Source organism: Prionailurus bengalensis, chromosome D1 (assembly GCF_016509475.1).
Source record: "Prionailurus bengalensis isolate Pbe53 chromosome D1, Fcat_Pben_1.1_paternal_pri, whole genome shotgun sequence".
Lineage (NCBI taxonomy): Eukaryota > Metazoa > Chordata > Mammalia > Carnivora > Felidae > Prionailurus > Prionailurus bengalensis.
Window position 1 is genome coordinate 111,315,034 of NC_057346.1, and position 23,572 is coordinate 111,338,605.

The window sequence follows — 23,572 nt, forward strand, 5'->3', positions numbered from 1 at the left end:
GTGTTTCTGTCGAGTCTTCCTTTCAGCGTCAGCTTCTGCAGGGTCACCTGTCATCGGAATCACATCTTACCCCATTTGGGTGCTTCGGTTGGTTAAGGCGTTTTCGCCTCTGTGGCTTTTGTGGTCAACGCTTGGCCTCAGCACTGATTCTCCCAGAAAAAGATTTGAGTTTTTCTATCTCAGAGCAAATGGCCGATAGCGGGTCTGCGGATGGAGAGCGTCTTAGAGCTACAGGCTTAGACTCAGGCCCAGAAGTCATCAGACTCAGAGTTCGTCTGGTCCCGACCAAGCAAGAAATCGGTCCACGGACCAGTGGAAGGTCTTGCCCAGGGCCCACGGCGTGTTAGTAACCCAGCCTCTTGAAACTCGAGTCTGTGTCGAGAGTGTGATCCGATGTCTGCCAGAGCTGCGTGTGGGCAGATGTTGTGGTCACAGCCCGCCCCTGGTCAGAGGCCCGCACTTTGGTGCTGCAGGCAGCCGCTGCCAGCAGGAAGGGAGGGGACACCTGTCGGCACAGCGGCCGCACCCAGGTAGGGGAGGCTGCGGGGAGAGCCCCGAGCCAGCTCTGTCACCGCAGAGGTCATCTGTCCAGCCGTGCCCGTGAGCCATGCCACCCGGCTTTGTATCCTGGCCCAGCGAGGGCGGAGCCGAGCATCCCGGGAGCTGTCGTATTTCAGGCAGCCCAGGCCCGAGGCCGGTTCACACCTGCGTCTGCCATCCCGCAGGTGATCAACGTCGACGGGACCAAGAGGCGGACGCTCCTGGAGGACAAGCTCCCGCACATTTTCGGGTTCACGCTGCTAGGGGACTTCATCTACTGGACCGACTGGCAACGGCGCAGCATCGAGCGTGTGCACAAGGTCAAGGCCACCCGGGACGTCATCATCGACCAGCTGCCCGACCTGATGGGGCTCAAGGCTGTGAACGTGGCCAAGGTTGTCGGTGAGTGTGGTCAGCCTCCAGCCACGGGTCAGCCATGCCGACTGGCACAAGGGAGAAGCGGCGGGCTGTGGCCCCCCTTTGGTCCACAGGCACCCAGTCTGGGGAGGGGCAGGACAGGATATGGTGATACCAGGTTAAGGACAGGAGGGAATGGGTGTGGCATCTCAGGAATAGGTGTATACATTTTAATTTTTTTTAATGCTTATTTATTTCTGAGTGACGGGGAGAGAGAGCGTGAGCAGGGGAGGGGCAGAGGGAGAGGGAGACACAGAATCGGAAGCAGGCTCCAGCCCGACACGGGGCTCGAACTCACGGACCACGCGATCGTGACCTGAGCCGAAGTCGGACGCTTAACCGACTGAGCCACCCAGGCGCCCCTTTTTTTCTCCCAATTTTTTTTTAATGGGCCTGGGATACTGACTAGGTGGTGGTTGTGGGCAGGCCTCTCTGGCAATGTTGTCATAATGGTTAATGTTCGTTGAGTGCCTGCTGTGTGCCAGGCTCTGGCTAAGTGCCTCAGTGCCCACAGCGGCCCTATACGCTCAGTACAGTGTTGCCCCATTCGCACTGGGAGGAAGGAGGCGTGGCCACATGGCCGAGAAGTGGCTGAGCTCAGGACTCACCCCGGGTCTGCCTCGCCTCATCCCTGGGGTGGCTGTGATCCTTGTCTCATGGCCCCTCACTCAAATACACACCTTTTAGCTGAAAGTCAGGATCTGCCGAATCTCACTTAACGTGACGATTTGTCTCTTTATGCAAAGGATTCCAGATGTAGGTCAGTAGGCTACATTGGAGAGAGTGGCGTCCGGGTGTGGTAGGGGAGGTGGAGGGGCGGGTCTCTGGGCTCCACGGGGGCAGGGGCTCTGTACTTAGTACAGCACCTCTACCTCGGAGGTGCTCAACAGACCTTTGGGGGATGAATGAAAGAATGAATGAATGAGGATCCATCACTTGCCCTTAAGTAGCTCACAGTCTAGTGGTGAGACCCTCCTTAGTTAGCTCTCAGGACAGGCAGTGGTCAGAGCTGGGATGTTAGGGATGCCTGGCCTGGAAACACGCGGGAGGTCACCTGAGCTTGGAATTTGGGGAGCAGGGGGCGGCAAGGTTCGCCTGGCAGAGGGGCAGCTGGGCAGCGGCCTGGCGGTGAGGTGAGGCGGTGTGGGCTGCCTCTGCGTCCCTGGGATGGGCCTTGCTGTCCGGCGCCCCGCACTCCTGGTAAAGAGACAAGGGGACTTAGTTTTACCAGTCGCCTTTTGAAACACGTTGATTATCCACCTTCGAAGGTGAGGCCCGCCTGTGAGTGTTTAAAAAGAAAAGAAAACAAACCAAAAATGAAACCCAACAGCTAGGAAAAAAGGTGTCTCCGTGGGATATGATTTAAAGGTGAGAATTGGGTCCATCTCTCTGTCTCTCTCTCATCCGAGGATTTGCCGAGAGGGATGGGGAAAAGGATTCTTTCATTTTAGCTGAAACACTTAACACTAAAAGCCGATTTTTAGCAGCACCTCAGCAGGTGAGAGTAACAGGCTGGCCAAAAATAAATGATCATGCCCAGTGCCGTCTGCTTTCGTAAAGAAGAGGCCCCTTTGGCGCCCCTGGGTGACTCCTGAGTTTGGGAGGCTGCAAAGCACTGGTGAACTGGAGGGGCCATCCGGGGCATCGGTCCGGTCCGCGGGCCAGGAGTCCAGGCCCAGGGAAGGGCAACTTGTCCCGTCACGTGGCACTCTTACATCTGTGCTACTTCCTGTGTCACCTGTGTCACCTGTCCCCTCTCCAGGCCTCAGTTTCCCTGCTTGAAAAACGGGGGTGGGCACGGCCCCCACCTCCCAGGCGGCTGGCCGGACGGCGTGAGTTCGGACACACCGGGTCATTGTTACTGCCCCTTCCCTGGACGGTGTCCATCATCCCCGCCTGGTGTCCGCCCTCGACGTCCGGCGGAGACGAAGGGACGTGCGATGGCAGATCCAGGCACGCCTCTCTCTCCGGGCTGCCCGTGCTCAGAGCCGCTGTGCTTCCTTCCAGGAACCAACCCGTGTGCGGACAAGAACGGGGGCTGCAGCCACCTGTGTTTCTTCACGCCCCGCGCGACCAAGTGCGGCTGCCCCATCGGCCTGGAGCTGCTGAGCGACACAAAGACCTGCATCGTCCCCGAGGCCTTCCTGGTGTTCACGAGCAGGGCCGCCATCCACAGGATCTCCCTGGAGACCAACAACAATGACGTGGCCATCCCGCTCACGGGCGTCAAGGAGGCCTCCGCGCTGGACTTCGACGTGTCCAACAATCACATCTACTGGACGGACGTCAGCCTGAAGGTACAGTCTGCAAGGGGTCCTACGCGCACGGCTTTGCCGTGAACACCTTGCCGGTGACGGCCCTGCCTCAAAGGTCTTACGTTCTCTTTTATTTTTTTTTTTTAATTTTTTTTTTAATGTTTTTATTTATTTTTGAGACCCAGCGAGAGACAGAGCATGAGCAGGGGAGGGGCAGAGAGAGAGGGAGACACAGAATCGGAAGCAGGCTCCAGGCTCTGAGCTGTCAGCCCAGAGCCCGACGCGGGGCTCGAACTCACGGACTGCGAGCTCATGACCTGAGCCCAAGTCAGATGCTTAACCCACTGAGCCACCCAGGCGCCCCACCATTCCCTTATTTTAAATGCTGTGGTGGCTTCCATTTCCCCACCGCCATTACCACGGTCGTGAACACCTCTGTGCACAAGCCTCACTGACGTTTCAGCAGCCTCTCATCTTTTGCGTTACATTTTAGTTCCTCCAGATAAAATTTCACGAGGTAGTTGTTTGGATAAAAGGACGTGTCTATATACATACGCGTATAAAATGTAAATGTTGAAATATCACCAAATCATTTTTGTTCCCCCCCTAACAAAAAGTTGTATTTGGCTGCATTTCAAGCGTTTATTTGAAAACGGTCGCTGGTGACGATCTGGCCCCAGACGTGGTCGGTATCGTGTTCCAGGTGGGCCAAGCACCTCCTGGTTAGAGGTCTGCACAAATGCCGCTTCCTAACCCGTGGCCCTTGCCTCCTCCCCTGCCCCCAGACCATCAGCCGAGCCTTCATGAACGGGAGCTCCGTGGAGCACGTGATCGAGTTTGGCCTCGACTACCCGGAAGGCATGGCCGTCGACTGGATGGGCCAGAACCTCTACTGGGCGGACACCGGGACCAACAGGATCGAAGTGGCCCGGCTGGACGGGCAGTTCCGGCAGGTCCTCGTGTGGAGGGACTTGGACAACCCCAGGTCACTGGCCCTGGACCCCACCAAAGGGTGAGAGCCATTTCTGCTGGTCACACACGTCCCTGTCCCCTCCCACTTCTGTCCGTCAGCCAGCGTGGGATGACCCGTGGCCGAGGGGGGTGGCTGTCCAGCGGGTGCTCTGTGATTCGAGCGGTAATGACCCCCGCTAGCTTTGAGGTGGCCGGTGCTGGTAGGCCCCTTGGATGTATCCAGTTCATCTCACAGAGAGGAAACTGAGGCCGAGGGAAGGAATGGCGGCCACTGTGTCGGGTGCCGCGCTGGGTACTTTTTTTTTATAAATTGTTTTTTTTTTTCAACGTTTATTTATTTTTGGGACAGAGAGAGACAGAGCATGAACGGGGGAGGGGCAGAGAGAGAGGGAGACACGGAATCGGAAACAGGCTCCCGGCTCCGAGCCATCAGCCCAGAGCCTGACACGGAGTCAGATGCTTAACTGACTGCGCCACCCAGGCGCCCCCCGTGCTGGGTACTTTTACGTGAGCTGTCTCGGCACAGCATCTGGGGGGGGCCTGCGAGGGGCAAGTGTCTTTGTCCCCGATTTTACGGATGTGGAAACCGAGGCTCAGAGTTGCTGAGTGACTTACTGAAGGTCACGTGGCCAGGGAGAGCAGAGCTGGGCTCCTTCCCCCGCCACGTGTCGCCGGACTTTTCCATCTCAGAGCCGGCTTTGAGGTCCTTGGATTCCAGTCTGCTCGCAAAGGGCGTCTTGCAGGCCTCCTGGGCAGAGTTTCACCTGCCTCGCAAGGCACCCACTTTTATCTGCCAGCAGCCTGGGGGCCCTGCCCTGGGCACTGGGGCCAGAGGGGCCAGGGTCGCGTCTCCCTCTGCACCAGAGTGCAGACGGACACAGTGCTCGCCCCTAAAGCGTCAGTGATGCGTATGGCACGCCCCAGACCCTGCCTGTCACACGCTCTGTTAGGGAAGGAGAGATTTTAGGACGACAGTGCAGAGCGAATGGCCCAGGTTTTAGCGGAAGGGCAAGTAATACACGGTTCTGGAATGGGGCTTCCTTCTGTGGAGCTGCTGCAGAAGAGGGAAGGAGGGCCCACTGGGGGCAGGAGAGCGGAGTTTGAATCCTGGCCCTGCAGTGCCTGCCGGCGCCGCATGCTTGTCTTCCGCCCTCGTTGAGTAAGGGGACCCTGACTTGCCCACGTCTTGCCCAGCCTGGCTTCCCCTGTCACCGCGGCGTCCTGGCCAGCTTGATTCGCGTTTGTCTCTACCAAAGTGTCCCAGCCTGGATATTCGGTTACGTGGTCACCCCATCTGTGCACCCAGTTGGTGTCTGTAAACGGGTGCGTTCACACTTAACCCTGCAGGTGCGCTGCTGTGGGAATTCAGGAGGCAGCCCGGTGACGGCATCTGGAGGGATGTTAGGGTCGTGGGGGCCTCCGAGCACGTCGCCCCGTCCCTGCTTCGTGAAGGGATGTCACTGATGTGGCTTTCTCCAGGCTGGTGGGGGCCATGCAGAGGAGATGGGGTGGTCGTGTCCCTCCCCCCGCTGCCCTGCAGTGAGAGAGGACGCACCCGAGCCCGCGCTGCCCTCCCTGTGTCTTCCAGGTACGTCTACTGGACCGAGTGGGGCGGGAAGCCCAGGATCGTGCGGGCCTTCATGGACGGGACCAACTGCATGACGCTGGTGGACAAGGTGGGCCGGGCCAACGACCTCACCATCGACTACGCTGACCAGCGTCTCTACTGGACGGACCTGGACACCAACATGATCGAGTCGTCCGACATGCTGGGTGAGGGCCAGGCGGGGTCCTGCTGGGCCGGGGGCTTTGGCCTGCGGTGATGGGACATCCCTGGGCCAGGGCGCTGGCTGTCTCTCAGCCCCCGCTGCACCGTCCCCTCTGGCCTGCAAGTCCCGAGGCCCCACAGGAAGTGTGGACACACCCCTGGCTGTTCGTCCAGCCTTGTCTTCTCCTGGGGTTGTCTCTTTCCACCCCCTGGTGCTGTTGCCGTGGGCATGTTGACAGAGGCCCCGGGTGACAGCTCTTTCCTGCACACCTACCGAGAGCCATGTCCCAGCTAAGCCGTGTGCCAGGAGTCCAGTTTGATCCTTCAGTATCACAGCGTAGGCTTTCATTGATGGGGAAACTGAGGCCCAGGGAGGTCACAGGATCTTCCCAAGGTCACAGAGAGATTCCAGGGCTACCCGTTTAATCTCCATTGGACCCTGGGCACCTACTGCGTGCCGGACATTGTGCTGGGACCACTCACGGGCCACACCCAACATCCTGGGATTAGGTAAAAAAAGAGAAAAAAAATGCCTCGTTCCAAGTCACCCAGCAGTAGGGGCGGGGCGTGCAAGTCTAGACTCTGTTCCGCTGGAGGGGAGTGGTTAGTTCTCTCGGTAACGCACCAGGTGATGGGGCCGCCCTGTGTGAGGGGGAGAACTTGATTTCCTGATCGCTGCTGCTCCCTGGGGTGGGCGTGCTTGTGCCCATTTCACAGGTAAGGAAACCAAGGCACAGGCTGGCTGAATGGCTTGTCCCAGCCCCAGCATCCTGGTTTCCGCTCCAGACGGGCCGCACCACCGCCGCCGCCCCCGCCTCCCCTCCTCCCCCCCCCCCCCCCCCCCGCCTGCCCCTGCACGCTCACCGTGCTGGCTTCTGAGGCCAACGGCAAGGTTTGAATGTGTCCCAGGCCCGCAGTGAACGACAAGAGGCTGGTTGGTGCATGTGGGGAACCAGTCACCGAACAGCTGCGGTTGCCTGAAATAATTAAGCTCAGTAATTACCCCAGAGCGGAGACACGCTCGGGCGGAAATCCACGGAAACCCTGGAGACTTTCAGGACCCTGCAGACCGAGGGTGGCCACGTGTCGTGGGCCTGGCTGGCACTCTGCTGTGGCACGCATTCCGTTGAATGCCACAGACGTTTACTGAGCACTCGATTAGTAAGGCCCCCGGGTGGATGAAGGGTGGGTCACGGGGCTTCTGAGAGCCGAGCAGCGCCTGGAGCACGGACCTGGGGCTGTTGGATTAAAAGCGTGTCTCACGCGTGATGGTTGTGGACACCTGTCCCTGCAGCAGGGCCCTTGGTGGGGGGGGGGGGGGGGGCGGGGAGCGCACATGTGCATTTGATGGAAGCAGTCGGGGAGCCTCTTAATAACTGGCGTTCTCCCAATGGCAAAATAGTCAGCGTAGACACTTTCCGAAAATACAGAAGAAACGTGAATTATTCCTAATTTTCACCACCCCGTGATAACCAATACTGACGTGGCAGCATGTTTTTTTCCTAGTCTCAAAAGAAAACGTTTCTAAGATTTTATTTTATTATTTTTTTTCTTTAACGTTTATTCATTTTTGAGAGAGAGAGAGAGAGAGAGAGAGAGAGCGCGAACAGGGGAGGAGCAGAGGGAGAGGGAGACAGAATCAGAGGCAGGCTCCAGGCTCCGAGCTGTCAGCACAGAGCCCGACGCGGGGCTCGAACTCACAGACCGCGAGATCATGACCTGAGCCGAAGTCAGATGCTCAGCCGACTGAGCCACCCAGACGCCCCTCTGAGGTTTTATTTTTAAGTAATCTCCACGCTGACACGGAGCCCCCGTGGTGCATCATGTGCGGGCTCTGCACGTGGCCATGCTATCGTTGGGTTACCCCACGGTTCATTACAAGGGTCTTCCGCTGCTGGGGTGTGGTTGCTGCCCCGGCTTCTGTCTCCAGGTGCCGGTTTTGCTGTTCTAGAACTTTCTATCCTGGTGATCATACAGCACGTGCTCTTTAGGGTCTGGCTTCTTTCAGCTGCCCACCATTTTTCACCCGCACGACTGATGGGCGGGCATTTGGGTTGTTTCCCGCTCGCGGCCCTTACAGTTGCTGCCGTGCGTACTCGCATCGATGTCGTGCCCGGGCGGACCCCACGTGGGCTCCTCTTGCGGGATAGGAGGGGAGTTGCCCGGTCACGGGGTGCGTGGCGTCCGGCTTCAGCCGGCCCTGCTCGTTGTCCAAAGCAGTTGAACACTTGGACCTTGACCCGGGTGGCCGGGCAGCTTTGAACCGGTCGGCGGCCGTGTGTTGCTGATGCCGCGTCTGCGTGTCTCCACGCAGGTCAGGAGCGGGTTGTGATTGCCGACGACCTCCCGCACCCCTTCGGCCTCACCCAGTACAGCGATTACATCTACTGGACGGACTGGAACCTGCACAGCATCGAGAGGGCCGACAAGACCAGTGGCCGGAACCGCACCCTCATCCAGGGCCACCTGGACTTCGTGATGGACATCCTGGTGTTCCACTCCTCCCGCCAGGATGGCCTCAACGATTGCACGCACAACAACGGGCAGTGTGGACAGCTGTGCCTCGCCATCCCTGGCGGTCACCGTTGCGGCTGCGCCTCCCACTATACCCTAGACCCCAGCAGCCACAACTGCAGCCGTGAGTGTCTTTCTTGGCTCCCGCGCCCCTCGCCCGTGTTACATCAGGCTGGTTCTGCGAGCCGGGGGAGAGAGACGCTTCCTTTCTTTCTTCTAGTGTTTATCGATTTATTTGTTTTTTAACAAATTGTTATTTCTCTTTGAGAGAGAGAGAAAGCACGCGCAGGGGAGGGGCGGAGAGAGAGGGAGACAGAATCCGAAGTGGGCTCCAGGCTCTGAGCTGGCAGCACACAAGCCCGACGCGGGGCTTGAACTCATCAACTGCGAGATCATGACCTGAGCCAAAATCAAGAGCCAGATGCTTCGCCAACTGAGCCACCCAGGTGCCCCTAGAAAGGAGCTCCTTTTCTGGGGTGCCTTGGCGTTCATGGGTGGCTGAGTAGGTTTCGCACTGTATACACTGCCTGTTACCTAGAGGCCTAGGCCCGGCTCTGTGAGTGAGTACTCTCCCCAGTGACGGTGTTTTATGTCCAAAGATGCCCCCGTGGAATGTCTCAGCCGAGGGCTTGGACCATGTGTTTGTGTCTTGATGAAGTAGTGGGTCGTCTGTCCAGCCTGGGCCTCCCTACTCTTGGGCTCCCTTTGGTCCTGTTGTCCCCGTCCCCTGGGGGCCAGACCTTGCGGGGTCAAGCACAGGTGGTGCAGGTGACCCATCAGCCAGCGGGGATGCCTGTAACTCGAGTCTCTGCTCCTGTGGCCGGCAGACTGGGGGCCGTGACTTTGTTTCAAGCCACCCAACTGGAATTCTGACAGGCTGTAGCTGTTGGCCTCTTAAACGTTCTGAGCGGTGCAGTTTCTGCACTGAGCCCGTTTTGCTCACTGACACCCCCACGAGGTGACCCCTCCCACGCCATCGTTCGCCTCATACCGTTCACTTGACCACCTGAGGGCCGACGGCAATTCACACACTTGTCCAGGCAGCAAGTACATTTGTGGGTGGGAGTTGACTATTTGCTACTATTTCCCAGCTTCTGTCTTAAGTCTTGAGAAGTTGAAAATCAGTTGCTATCTGCTTTAAAATAACTCATGCACTCACAAGATGCTGAAACAGCAGAGACACGCATCGTGCAGAGAGGAAAATTTCCCACGGTCCGCCCCCTGGAAGTACTTTTAGGTCCTTCCGGCACTTTCCCCGCCGCGAAGGGCGACGCGGTCCATCCCCGCCGACCCCGTCTTTGGCTCCGGATGCTGACGCGCAGCCCCCTCATCTGTTTGCCTCGTTCTAGCGCCCACCACCTTCTTGCTGTTCAGCCAGAAATGTGCCATCAGCCGCATGATCCCCGATGACCAGCACAGCCCAGACCTCATCCTACCCCTGCACGGGCTGAGGAACGTCAAGGCCATCGACTACGACCCCTTGGACAAGTTCATCTACTGGGTGGACGGGCGCCAGAACATCAAGCGAGCCAAGGACGACGGGACCCAGGCAAGTGTAACCCGTTGGGGTATGTGGGGGTCACTTCCGCGAGGAACCCACCCCCCTCCCCTCCCCCGCTTTGCTTTGCCAACAGAGCCCGGCTTGCGTCAACAACGGCTTGGGTTCTAATGATGTCATCGCAGGGTATAATCCTGAGCAGTGGGAAACCCTTAGATTATATGCAGAAATGGGATTTTCTTTTTCTTCCCACAGTGGTTTCGCGCAAGCCTAGTTGGTATCGGTTATTCCGGATTTATTTTTAGTTCGTAGGAATCGTACGGTCTGTTTGCTTTAACGCAGCATCTACGCTCCTAAAACTCACTGCATGACGCAGAATCACACAGGCAGACCACAGGGCGATGGGGGAAGGGGGCGAGGCGCACTGCACTCTGAACTCTCGCCGGTGACCCGTGAAGAAAAGATAGGGACGTCGTAAATACAGGTGCACCTGTCTGCATACGTTCAGTGGTTCAAGACGGAACTCCTAAGTGACTGCGGCGCTTTACCTTGAAGAGACCTCACGTTGCTGAGGACGCGGGGGCGCACGGCTGCAGCTCGTGGGTGTGGGTGTGCGTGAACCGACGGGACGGCGGGCGGGAAGTCACGAGCCCCGCGCTCACAGGCGTGACGCCGCCCACGGGAGATGGAGGGAGTTGGGGGGGGGGGTGTGTGCTCGTGTATCCCTGCCCTTCTCTGCATTGCCCGAGAGTTTCTCACGGACGACCTGTGCGTTGGCAAGTGTGAAATCTCTGTCGCGCTCCAGCCGTCCCCGGCATGTCACTCACTGATCCCGACAGATTCGTCTTTTCAGAATGCTTATGCCAGCACAACGGACGGCTTCCGTGCTAGGTGTCTGTGGCCTGTGCCATGAAGGACGTTGTCACTGCAGCCTCGGGGCCCCCTCAGAGTCTCCACGTGGCAGGCGGCGGTGGCCGGCGTTCCGTTCGTGTGGCATTCGCTCACGGACGCGCCTGGCTCACCGTGCCTGTTTTCAAGGACTCCTGTTACAGAGGCCACGGAACCAAATGGTGACCCGCTCCATGGCCACGGTCGGGGTAGGCACGTAGGTTGTCACGGTGAAATCTCGGCACTGTTACAGCAGCGGTGCAGAGAAATGCTGCCGGTGGAGATTTTGGGGTGACTTTGGTGTCAGTAAAGTTCACTTGGCCATTTTCTAGCCCGAACTGGGTGCTAGGGCTGTGTGTACGGGCTCAGCATCGCTTCTGGCAAAGTACTGCATCGAGCGACGATGTGAAGTTAACAGGCTGTCCTCTGAGGTCTGTGTCCTTGGTCGGTGATAAAAGCCCCAGCCTAGGGGCGCCTGGGTGGCTCAGTCGGTTGAGCGTCCGACTTCGGCTCAGGTCATGATCTCACAGCTCGTGAGTTGGAGCCCCGTTTCTGACTCTGTGCTGACAGCTCAGAGCCTGGAGCCTGCTTCCGATTCTGTGTCTCCCTCTCTCTCTGCCCCTCCCCTGCTCGTGCTCCGTCTAAGAATAAATGAAACGTTAAAAAAAAAATAAAAAAGCCCCAGCCGAGGGGCACCTGGGTGCCTCAGTCGGTTAAGTGTCCGACTCTTTCGATAGCAGCTCAGATCATGAGCTGAGGGTCATGGGATCAAGCCCCGAATCGTGCTCTACACTGACAGCATGGAGACTGCTTGGGATTCTCTCTCTCCCTCTCTGTCCCTCCCCCACCTCTCAAAATAAAATAAGTAAACTTAAAAAAAAAAAAAAGCTCCAGCAGAGCCTTGGCAGCTGTGTATCATCTCTGTGGGAGCAGAGCTGGTGAAATGGTGGGCATATATTCCTTTCTTCCCTCCACCATGCAGGTGACAGTCCCTTTGAGTCCTTTGGAGAATGGGAGGTGTTAATTGATGATGGGTGGCTTTCCTGCTGAGAAAGGTACCAGGCGCAAATTGCCTGGAAGTCTCATCAAGAGGGTCCGTTCATGGCGTCCTGCAAATGCGAGGGAAGACTTTGAAGGAAAAGTCCTTTTAAGAAACACCTTCTGGGTTCCTACTTCATTTGGAAAACATCTGTTTCCCTCCCTGTGCGTCTTGCAAAACTCTACCCTCTAGTGGCTTTGATCCTTTATGAGGGGCATCCCTGAGCCCCAAAGACGACGTTTTAAGTTGTTATCTACTTTGGCTAAGTTGTTTTCCTAGTAAACTTTTTCAGGGTAGGAAATATACACAAAAGTTATCATCTTAATTATTTCCAAGGACACAGCTCAGCAGCACGAAGCACACACATTGTCCTGTGGCCGTCACCCCCGACCATCTCCAGATCTCGGTCATCTCCCCAAACTGGAAGCCTGTCCCCATGAAACACTGACTCCCCCTCCCCCTCCCCCACCCTAAGGCAACCTCCCTTCTCCTTTCCGTCTCTACGAATCTGACTATATTCTAAGTACTTCATATAAGTGGAATCATGCAGTGTTTATTTATTTTTGTGTGTGTGTGACTGGCTTCTTTCGCTTAGCATAATGTCCTCAGGGTTCATCCGTATCAGAGCAGGTGTTAGAATTTTCTTCCTCTTAAGGCTGAAAACGCTCCATTGTGTGGGTGGACCACAGTTTGCTTCTCTGTCCTTCCACTGATGGACGCTGGGTCTTTGGGCTGTTGTGACAGCACCCCTGTGGATGCCCCCACGTGGCTAGGTGCTACTGTGTCCTGGGGAGGAGGTGGGGTGTTGACTGTGGCCTCGAATAGGATTCTATTAAGAAATCTTGCATTCGTGGAGTTCCGGTTTTATAACTGGACGGTCATCCGTCTGCCTGAGGACAGGTGTGGGCAGCGTGTCACCTCATGCCCCGTGCATTTCTCAGCTGCCTGTTCTGATGGCTGGCGTCCCAAAGTCAGGGTTGATGCCCGGGACACGGCCAGGGCTGGGCTGCAGTCTTGCTTCAGTCCCAGCCCATCAGTTGCCCTGGGCTGTGGTCTCAGGGCCCAGAGTCTGTGCTTCGGGGGAAAGGGATGTGCCCAGTTGGAGCAGACGCTCGGCTCCCAGAGCGCCCAGCTCTTGGGGAGGTGGGTGTTATCACCTGCAGAGGCACACGACCCTTTAAAGAAGGGCTCTGTGTTGAGATGTGAGTCACACACTGCCAGCCGCCCAGTGGGACTGTGTGTGTGTGTGTGTGTGTGTGTGTGTGTGTCGGGGAGGGGGGGAGGTGTACCCTTCCAACTGGGTTCAAGAGACTGGGCCTGGTGAAGGGGCTTCTTTTTGGCTGCAAGCCCCTTCTTGCCACCAGGGGACTTCGTTTCAGTGACTGCCAAAGAGATAAAGGAGGTTTGCAATGAGCTCTTGTGACAGCATCATCTTAAGGATGCCCTCAGAGGAAGGGACTTTTCATCCAAACCATTGGTAGCAGTCCGGGGAAGCCCGCCTTGCACCAGCTCAGATCACCTGAGAACCTGAACACGGTCTTTCGGGGTAACCCAAGGGGCCCAGATCCACCAGGGAGTGAGGCTTCTGGTCTGTAAGGCAGATGAGGGTGACCTCGGGCTCTCCCTTCCTCCGCGGCATTTCATGGAACCCCCTGAGATACAGCAGGTGGCACAGAGTCAGGCAGAGTTCTCCGGCAGGGCAGAGACCCAGAGAGTGTAGACAGAACCATTGCCGGGAGGGGCGGCTGGCCCCTTGCTCGGGACAGGCACTGCGTGTCATCACGCACCCCCACCCGGGCCTGCACCCCCGGCCTCTCCTTCAGGGAAGGGGCCGTGAGAGGTGGAACTGTGTTCTATACACCTGTGGTCCTGTCACCCTGAGTTGAACAAATAACAAGACTTGAAGGTCTTACTCCCAAAGCATGAGCCCAAAACATCGAGCGAGAAAAGAGAAGATGTCTCTCGAGAAGGAGGCTGTGACCCTGGGCTGACTGTCGAGCCACCAGGTGGCCCTTCCGGGGCAGGAACGCCCAGAGGGTGTGGCAGCCGACAGTCCGCCGGGAGTTTGCCGAGGGGTGGGCTGGAGATCCGCGCAGAGGGGCGAGGGCCCTTCTAGGACCTCTCCATGATCAGGTTCCCTCTCAAGCGGGCACGTGGGGGAGTGCTGATCCGACAGGAAAGGTCGAGACGCAGGGTCGGAGATCGACTTTCAGTCTGAACTCGGGCACCGAGGCCTCTGCCCTCCCGGGACGCCCGTAGCCAACGCCCATCTCTTCCTGTGTTACATGCAGCCCTTCGTTTTGACCTCTCCAAGCCAGAGCCAAAACCCGGACAGGCAGCCCCATGACCTCAGCATCGACATCTACAGCCGGACGCTGTTCTGGACGTGTGAGGCCACCAACACCATCAACGTCCACCGGCTGAATGGAGACGCCATGGGTGTGGTGCTCCGTGGGGACCGCGACAAGCCACGGGCCATCGTCGTCAACGCCGAGCGAGGGTGCGAGGCGGTGGGGTGGGCGGGCACCGCAGTGTGGGGTGCTGCACCCCGGGGCAGGGAGGCCCGGGAAGGATAGAAGTTTTAATCCGTGGTTTTGGACCATCCCCGTCAAATTTGAACCCTGAGCAAAAATCCCTTCCATAGCATCCCAGCTGGGGGCTGGCTATTTGAATACGTCTCCCCACCGGGAGCTCACTACCCTCCTGGGCACGGCCTCGACTCCCGGGAGCTTCTTCCTTCCAAGAGGAGGTAGACAGACGTGGAGGGTCCCAAAGGGAATAATAACCAGGGCGAGGCGGAGCCTTAAAGCCACGTGCCGTAAAGCTCAGAAACAAGGCTGAGCGCAGGAAGGTTCGTGCACGGCTGCCACGCCAGGCGGGAGTCAGATTTTGGGGGGCTCCGCTTGGTGGAGCTCGTGCCGGGCGACGGCCAGCGCGACCCCGCGTCCGGGGCCGGGCAGACCCGAGTTGGAATCCTGACCCCGTCGCTTACTGCCCCCGTGACCCCAGGCAGGTGAAGTGACCTCGGGGGTGCGGTGTCTTCTTCCGAGAAGGATGATGGTGATGTCAGCCCCCGCGGCACACGAGTGCTCAGGGAGCACAAGCCTAGTGGCTCTTCCGCGAGCTGATGAGTCTCCCTCGAGGCTGGCCTCCACGGAGGCAGGGGCTCCTTTGCTGTAGCCGCTGGGGTGGGCGCTGGTGTCCAAGGCTGCTGCCACAATTGACCACAAGCCGGGGGAGGTGAAAAGAGCAGATGTGTGTTCTTTCACGATTCCAGAGGCCAGAAATCTAACGTCAAGCGGTGGCAGGGCTGTGCCCCCTTCAGAGGCTCGGTGGGGATCCTTTCTTGTCTGTCTTTCAGCTTCTGGGGGCTCCGGGTGTTCTTTGACCAGATGGCCTCACCGTAACTGCGTTACAAAGATTCAGCTTCCAATTATGGGTCCCCTTCTGAGGTTCTGGGTGGATGGGAATTCTTGGGACATTGAACCCCATAGGGCCTGGGGGGCGAGCCCTGAGAGTCCGGGGCCTTGTGCCTGGTGAGTTTCCAAAGCCCGGCTGGATGGACGCAGGGTCAGGGGCTGGTCTATCTGGCGCCTGGCGAGCTTGTTCCCGGTGAGGGATGGGGGGACTCAACACCCTTCACCTGCTCCCCTCCCCCAGGTACCTGTACTTCACCAACATGCAGGACCGAGCCGCCAAGATTGAGCGAGCGGCCTTGGACGGCACCGAGCGTGAGGTCCTCTTCACCACGGGCCTCATCCGCCCCGTGGCCCTCGTGGTGGACAATAGGCTGGGCAAGCTCTTCTGGGTGGACGCGGACCTGAAGCGTATCGAGAGCTGCGACCTGTCAGGTAGGTGCCCTGGGGCCTCCCCAGGGATTGGGTCCCTCGGCAACCCACACGTCTGACCTTCCCGGGGACACCCGGCCTTCCTTGTCATCGGGAACAGTGGGGGCAGCCTCCGTGTTCGTCAGGTGGGCGTCATGCTGGGGCTTTATGTCTACCGAGTACTATTATCATCTGAGAGTTCCAAGACGTGGGTCCTGAATGATCCCCGTGTGGCGGGGCAGAAGAGGCGTCTCAGAGAGGGTGGGTGACCTGCCAGGGTCCCACAGTGTGGGCCGGGACCCCTCTGCCTCCAGCACCCACCCCTGTGGCCGCTCTGCCCTGGGCCGCCTTAGACCCGGATGCCTCTGGGCTGGAGACCTGCTTAGAGGGGCTTTTCTTCCGTACTCGGGGCGGGGGAGGGGAGGGGGTGGCACCGTGCTTGCAGGGAGGGGTCAGCCCAGGTGCCAGGTCGGCCAGCTTCCAGGGAATCCGCTCCAGCTCCTGGCCCCGGCCAGAGCGCAGAATCCACCCCCCCCCCTCCCGGCTCCCTGCGGCCCTGTGTTCCGAGCTGAGCATGGGCTGAGCGCTCGGGGTCAGCGGCCACTCGGGGGGCACTTGTCCCACTTGCAGGGGCCAACCGCCTGACCCTGGAGGATGCCAGCATCGTGCAGCCCGTGGGCCTGACCGTGCTGGGCCAGCACCTGTACTGGATTGACCGCCAGCAGCAGATGATCGAGCGTGTGGAGAAGACCACCGGGGACAAGCGGACTCGAGTCCAGGGCCGGGTGGCCCACCTGACCGGCATCCACGCCGTGGAGGACATCAGCCTGGAGGAGTTCTGTACGTGGAGGGCGGGCAGTGTCGTGGGCAGGTCCCCGACCGACCGGAGGGGGGGCACCTGTGCAGAGCCCCGAACCGGCCCCTCGGAGAAAGAAGGAGGCTGGCCAGTGTGAGGGCTGCGGGCTGACTGGCTGTTGGCAGGGGCCACTCTCGGGTCCTCAGTATGCCTCTCCATCTCAGCAACAGATCCGAACCTGACTTCCTCGTCTGCTACCAGCCGGACAATCTGCTCGGCTTTTCCAGGGTCCCGTGAGAGTCACCCACTTTCAAATCAGCGTCCCCTTTCATTAACTCCAGCAGAACCCCATCCGCCGTGCTGGGGATCAGGCTGGGAGATTGGAGGCATTTTAGGATTCTTCCTCCGACAGTCTGGGCTGTGCCCAAGGGCTGGGAGATCAGGACCCCTACACTTGGGACCTGTGGTTTCTCCACCCGCTCTGTGTGTGACTATAGGTGGACACAGGAAAATGTGTCTGTCTGTCTGTCTTTCTCACTCCGCTTTCACTAAATACACCCCAGCTGCCAGCTGCTTGCGTGGACAGAGCGGTGAGCAGGGCCATCGCTGTCCCTGTCCTGCGATGCCCCTGGTCTGGCCATCTTCGAGCTCCCTGTTTCCAAGGCCCGGGATGGGGGGGCTGCCCCACCTGCCGCCTCACCTGGGCCCCTCACGCTCCCGCTGGCCACGTGTCCCGTCCCTGGAGTCCTTGTCTCTGCTCGCCTTCCTCTGCTCTGAGTAACTCCTGCTACTTCCTCGGCCCCCACCCAGGGTCAGGTGTGGCACTTGGCGTGGATAAGCTTCTCTCGGCCTCCCTGCTCTGCAAAGCTGCTCTGACCGTTTAGCCCCCAGGCCCTGTGCTCAGTGCATCACTTTGTTGCCTGTGTTGTTTTGCCCTAACTGTGCATTACATCTGAGGAGGGTGGGGCTTAGAAAGGGTATTCACTTCCCCGTCAACGGGCTGATCAACACGGCAGGGCTTGGATCTGAGGGCAGAGCCCCTGTTTCTTCACTGGCTTTTCTGAAGCTTACCCCCGGTGGGTTGGGCAGATCGAGTTCATCAGAGTTATGTGTGGAGTCCAAACACGTGGCTCTGAGTGAGGTCGTGAGGCTCCCTGCTCTGAGCTTGGGGGCGTGACCTCCGATGGAGCGAATTGGTCACTTCTGTGTCGACTGCCGGGTGGCTGGTTTCTGTCCTTGTGGGTTCTTGGCCAGGTCCTGCCTAAGTGAAGTCACTGGGCCAACGGCTTCCGGATAGCTGAGGCACCCAATGGATAGGGGTGAGAATGCCTGAGTTTCCCTGGCCCCTGACACCATTCTCAGGGAAGCCACTGATTGCCGGGTGTCACAGCCTTCAGAACCATTCAGCATGGTGAACACTGAGCCCACGAACGCCCAGACCTGCCGGTGTTGGCAGAAAGCCAGGCAGGCCGACCAGCAGGTCCTTGGACCTGAGGGGCTGGGAGAGCCAGGAAATGCTTAACAAACAGGGATGAAGCTGGAAACTGGGATGTCCCCATGAGTGCCAACGTGTGATGTGTAGGGAGAGGCTCCTTGTTTTGGGTGAGGGTGGGAGATCCTTGAGTGAGCACTCCCATATTTACCTGGGACGTGGAGCACCCAACCTGCTTACCCACGAAATTCTACAGCTAAACTCTAAACCACGCGTGGCGCTCCACAGCCCCTGGGCCCCATCTGGACATCACCTGATCTTATAACAAAGTTTTATTGGCACACAGCCACGCCCATTGGTTTGTGCCTCACCCATGGCCACCCTTGTGTTACAGCTGGCTGACTTGTGACAGATGGTCTGGCCCATCGAGCCCAAACCCTTTACTTTCTTGTTTAGAGAAAGTTTGCTCACCCCTGCTCTAAACCGTGACTTCTGTCACTTTAAACTCTTAACCCCCGAGGTTGAGGCAGGACACTGATTTTTCCGTGGGGTGGGGGATAGTGCTTTTTTTCCTTTCCTCTCGCCCGGGGGAGGGCAGCCACCCTCCTCGGCGTCTTCCTGTTGTTCAGGTGTTGGTTAATTCGGTTAATCGAATCGAAAACCGCAAGTTCCCCGGGGATGTGCCGTCCTGCTATTTATCCCCATGTGTATTCGCTTCCTGTGACGGCCATGACAAGTCTTCACAAACTGGGTGACTTAACGCAACAGAAGTGTGTTCTCCTACAGCCTGGAGGCCAGACGCCCGAGGTCAAGGTGTCAGCAGGCCTGTGGCCCGCTCTGGGGGCTGTGGGCTGGGGCGGCTCTGTGTGTCCTTCACGTTGTGGGGATTGCAGGTGCTCCTTGGGCCCACATGGCTCCAGTGGGGCTCCAGAGAGAGAGAGAGAGAGAGAGACAGTCCCTGCACAGACTTCTCCCCTGTGTCTGTGTCTTCACCTCTTCTGGGGCTCTTATATGGACATCTGTTGTTGCATTTAGGGCCCACCCCCAAAATCTAAGATGACCTCATCTCCAGAGCCTTAATTTGATTACATTTGTGAAGACCCCTTTTCCAAATAAAGTCACATTCACAGCTTCCAGGCATTAGGACGTGGACATATGTTTGTGGGGGGTGGTGCACTACACCACGAGAGACAGGCAGTGTAGAGCGATGGTTGCGGGAGCAGTGGGAGCTAGTGTAGACGGGCTAGGGTGTGATGTTGGGCCAGTTCTGTGAGTGCTTTCAGCCTCTCGTTTTCCTGTCTGTAAAATGCACGTTAATGGAAGTAGACTCTGTCAGCTGCCCCGGGAATTAAGTGGGATTAACTGCAGGGGCCTGGCCTATAGGAGTGACCATTCTTGTGAGTTCTTGCCTGGCCCTAGTTTCCAGCACCCTTGGGGCTACAGTCCTGAGGTGAGAGGCCGAGCCTGACCCCCTCTCTCTTTTTGTCTCCACAGCGGCCCACCCGTGTGCCCGGGACAACGGTGGCTGCTCCCACATCTGCATTGCCAAGGGTGACGGGACACCACGGTGCTCATGCCCAGTCCACCTCGTGCTCCTGCAGAACCTGCTGACCTGTGGTGGTAGGTGTGACCTCAGCACTTTCTCTTGGGACACCGGACAGGGACTTGATTCCCTGCCTGCCAGGTCTCTGCCCAGCATCCTTTTAAAGTCACACTCAATGTGGCATCCATTCTCCAGGGCCAACTCTCCCTTCACCTGCCTTTCTGTTCCAGGGTATGCATTCGGGGCTATGAATTTCCCTCTAAGTACTGCTTTTGCTGCATCCTACAAATTTTGATAAATTATATCTTCTTCAATTTGTTCACATGTTTTAAAATTTCTCCTAAGACAATTTCTTTGTCCCCTGAGTTATTTAGAAGTGTGTTGTTTAATTTCAAAATATTTGGGGATTTCCCAGCTATTAGTCTGTTACTGATTTCTATTTAATTCCACTGTGGTCAGAGAACATACTTTTTATGATTTCTATCCTTTTAATATTATGACCCAGCATGTGCTCTTTCTTGGTGAGTGTTCCATGTCAGCTTGAGAAGAACGTGTCATCTGCTCCTATTGGGGGAAGTGCTCTGTAGACATCAGTTAGATCCAGTTGACGGATGGTGTTGTTCAAGCCGTCTGTATTCCCCCCGACTGCCTGTGAGCTGTCAGGCAGGGGTGCTGAAGTCTGCAACTCCAATAGCAGGCTTGTCTGTTTTCTTTTTGTAGTTTTGTCTTTTCTTTCTCCTTCCATGATTGATTCTCTTCTTTCCCTAAAGCTGAGTGGGGAGTGGTCAACAATATAAGCTTTAAGGTCAGACAGACCTGGTTCAGATCCCAGCCCTACCACTTCCCAGCAATCCCGAGCTGGTCACTTGCCCTCTCTGAGCCTCCACTTTCTCTTCTGCAAAATAGAGCAGTCGAGAGTGCCTACCTTGGAGTTGTTGTGACATTAAGTAACGAGCACTTTGCATGGTCCCCAACGTGGCACATGGGAATGCCAGCTGCTATTACTTGTGGGACACTGGGCAGTAGTAACAAAAAGGGACAACCGTTATTGTCACTTGTGATGAAGCCCAAATCCTGGGGCTTCCTCTCTGCTGCCCTCAGTGTCCCCCAGGTCACATTGGATCTTCTCATCTCCCCTTCTCTTCTGTGAGCTCCTGGGGGCTGGTCTTTATCCTGCCCCTTTTCTGCTTATCCTCACCCCTTACGGCACCCACACTGTGTCTTACACAGAAGACAGTCAGCACATGCCCACCAGTACAACACAGATGCCTGTCTTCAGCTGGCCTTGCCCCTGGAGAGACTGTCCATTGCCAAGGAGCTCAAGGGGTAGGGCCACAGGAGCTTTCGCTGGTCCTTTCTCACACTGTGAACCCCAGAGAGCTTTGCTGAGAGCAGAGGGGACATTTGGCTGTCCCTGCTGGGGGCCGCTTTGACTCTCCTGAGCGTCTTTATGGCTTTTCTCCCAGGTTCCAGCCCCAGGGCTCAAGTGGCTTTGTGGCCTGAGTGGCTCTGCCACTCCCACAGATGTCCAGGCTGCCCTGGAAAAGAGAGGGCTGCACAAAGGGGGCTGCTCTGCTCTCCCTTGGACCACAGCCCTGGGGCTCCTGAATGATGTGCCCCTCTGCCCCTCTCCTGCCGTTGGCCCTTCAGACTTGATGCCTGGCTACTTTTCTGGGGACAGCACAGAAGGATAAGAGCTCCAAGGGGCTCTCAGGGGTGACGTGGACCCTCATGCCTCGTGAAGTGGCAGGAGCCGGACAGCATTCTCAGCACGCCATCGTGAAAGCTGTTTGAGCCCTTCCCGAGTCGGCACGGCCACACACATCTACACTCACCTTGCTGTCCCGTGAGGGGCGTGGGTCTAGCGTCGCTGCTTCTGTTTCAGAGACGAGGAAATGGAGATCGGGGGAGCTGGGCGGGGGGGGGGGGGTTTGTCTGGTTGTACGGTTGCCGAGGGGGGCTAGGTTCAACCCCAGACCTGTCCAACTCCCTCCTGTCCCACCCTGCGCCCCAACCATGTCCTGGCCTGCACTTGGCCTGTGCTGAGGAAGTTGGATCTGAGGAGTGGAACGACTCGCCGTGGTCAGCTGGTAGGAGGTGGCCCCAGGTCTCCTCTCCACCCACCCAGCTCCCCATCTTCAGGTGACTCCCTCCATTGGGAGCCTTCCTGCTCCTCCTCGCACCCCCTCACCGTGGTATTCTCGCCTTCCTGCCTCTCCTTAGCTCACTCCTCAGCAAGGTACCCTGCAGGTCCTCCACCGGCCCCCGCCGTGGCCGTGGGTCCCACGAAGTCCCAGTCCCACTGCAGCAGCTGCCCCAGACCTGTAACAGGTGCTGGTCCTGAGCACCTGCTCTCTGACCCTTCATCTCCTAAGGGGTGTGCGTGTGTGCGCACAATGGACACTCAGGTGTGGCCAGGCGGACGTGCACACGGTGCAGCAGACTGGCAGCCCGGCCTGGGACCCCAGGCAGGTGAAGGCAGGGCTCCAGTTGGGGGTACCATGGGCATCCTCAGAGACCTGGCCCAGTGCCCTGAGTTGCATGTGAGGGGATGGAGACTCACACGAAGGGGTTGTGCCCCGGCTTCTCAGCGGTCGGGGTCGAGTTTCCAGCCCAGAGCGTTTTCTGCTCAACTTGGTGTAGTACCTGCTGCTTCAAGCCCAGATTCCCGAACACCCCCCATCCCCTCTACGGTTAAAAAAAAAAAAAAAGGCAACAAATAAGATTCACAGCGGCAGGTCCCATTGCAGTGGAGACCGCGCGGGTGCCGCACCGCGATTGAACCGCGGCGCACGGCCCGGCGGGGCGGGGCGTGGCGTGATGGTGTTCCTGTTCTCTGCAGAGCCTCCCACGTGCTCGCCAGACCAGTTCGCGTGTGCCACTGGGGAGATCGACTGCATACCTGGGGCCTGGCGCTGCGACGGCTTCCCCGAGTGTGACGACCAGAGCGACGAGGAGGGCTGCCCGGTGTGCTCGGCGGCCCAGTTCCCCTGCGCGCGGGGCCAGTGCGTCGACCTGCGCCTGCGCTGCGACGGCGAGGCCGACTGCCAGGACCGCTCGGATGAGGCGGACTGCGACGGTGAGAGCGGCCCCGCCCTCGCCCGCTGGCCCCGCCCCCGGCAGCCCTGGGATGGGCACGCCCACTGGCTCGCCCCTGCCCGCTGGCCCCGCCCCCGCCTTTGCCCGCCCCGGGCTTGGACCGCGACCCTCGCAGGCCCTGCCCCACCCCCGCCCTCCCCGGCCTCATCCTGGCTGCCCCCTTCCTGAGATTCTCCCACCCCCTGCAAGCCACTTGCCCTGTCGTCCTCCCGGAGCGTGAACCCAGGCTGGCCACGCAAGAGTAGGGTAGAACGTTTGTCCGCGGCGAAATCGCTAAATCCTCAGGTTGGGAGAGGAAAATGTTATTCGTAGGCCTACGGAGGAAAACTTTGCCACCCACCCTGTCCTGCCAAGTAGTTTGGCTCGAAGGCAGGCTGGGAGAGTCACTTGCCTTCCGCCCCTGGCTCAAGAGTTTCACAAAAACCCCAGGCAAATCCAGTAGTCAGCTGGATAAATACTCGTCCCCAAAGGCAGTGCTGCCCTCCACAGAGCAGTCTGTGGGATAATGCTTGTTCCTGGGTGGTTTCTAGCAACCCGGTGAGCCGGATGTGACAAAAAGATGTGCTTCAGTCATCTCGGTCCACTCTGACCAGCAGGATCTTCCTTTAGACCTTAGCAGTGCGGTCTTAACCTCTGTTTAACCTTAACCTCTGTTTCTGGGCATTCTCTGAATTTCCCTTTTATAAACGACCTGCTCAGTGGTTTCGTGCCACAGAGCATCAGCACCACGGCCCCACGACTGCCGCCGAGCTGTTGATGGCCTGCCCTGCCTCCCCCGTAGCCACCGGCTGCTGTTGTGAGATAACCCACACGCTGGTGGATCACCGTCTACTGTCCCCGTTCGTGATGAGCAGCCGTTTACGGAAGATGAAGGCCCGGGGGTGGGGGCTCATCTCCTCAGCTGGTCCTGTACAGCCGCAGATGTTAAGTCTCTGCAGCTTATGGACCCTCCGAGAATTTGATGGAGGTGGGAGGCCAGGGGTT

General features: G+C 58.2%; 1 protein-coding gene and 1 long non-coding RNA gene across 3 annotated transcripts in view; one reads left to right on the forward strand and one right to left on the reverse strand.

Moving 5' to 3' along the window:
• Window positions 1–23,572, forward strand: part of LRP5 (LDL receptor related protein 5) — a 104,823-nt gene that overhangs the window by 71,091 nt on the left and 10,160 nt on the right. Inside the window, exons 8-18 of the mRNA XM_043581878.1 lie at window positions 726–942; window positions 2,965–3,254; window positions 3,998–4,224; window positions 5,773–5,957; window positions 8,267–8,590; window positions 9,816–10,015; window positions 14,183–14,391; window positions 15,552–15,742; window positions 16,349–16,558; window positions 19,441–19,566; window positions 22,332–22,568. Of these exons, the coding sequence (XP_043437813.1) occupies window positions 726–942; window positions 2,965–3,254; window positions 3,998–4,224; window positions 5,773–5,957; window positions 8,267–8,590; window positions 9,816–10,015; window positions 14,183–14,391; window positions 15,552–15,742; window positions 16,349–16,558; window positions 19,441–19,566; window positions 22,332–22,568 (2,416 nt within the window). The remainder of the gene's footprint in view (window positions 1–725; window positions 943–2,964; window positions 3,255–3,997; window positions 4,225–5,772; window positions 5,958–8,266; window positions 8,591–9,815; window positions 10,016–14,182; window positions 14,392–15,551; window positions 15,743–16,348; window positions 16,559–19,440; window positions 19,567–22,331; window positions 22,569–23,572) is intronic.
• LOC122484084 lies at window positions 20,146–22,052 on the reverse strand. Of its 2 annotated transcripts, XR_006297532.1 has the most exons (4): window positions 21,681–22,052; window positions 21,325–21,400; window positions 20,415–20,504; window positions 20,146–20,259 (listed from the first exon to the last, which is right to left on the reverse strand). It is a non-coding gene; the product is annotated as an uncharacterized LOC122484084 (long non-coding RNA). The 2 variants fall into 2 exon arrangements; XR_006297533.1 differs by lacking the exon at window positions 20,415–20,504 and having other exon boundaries at window positions 20,149–20,259.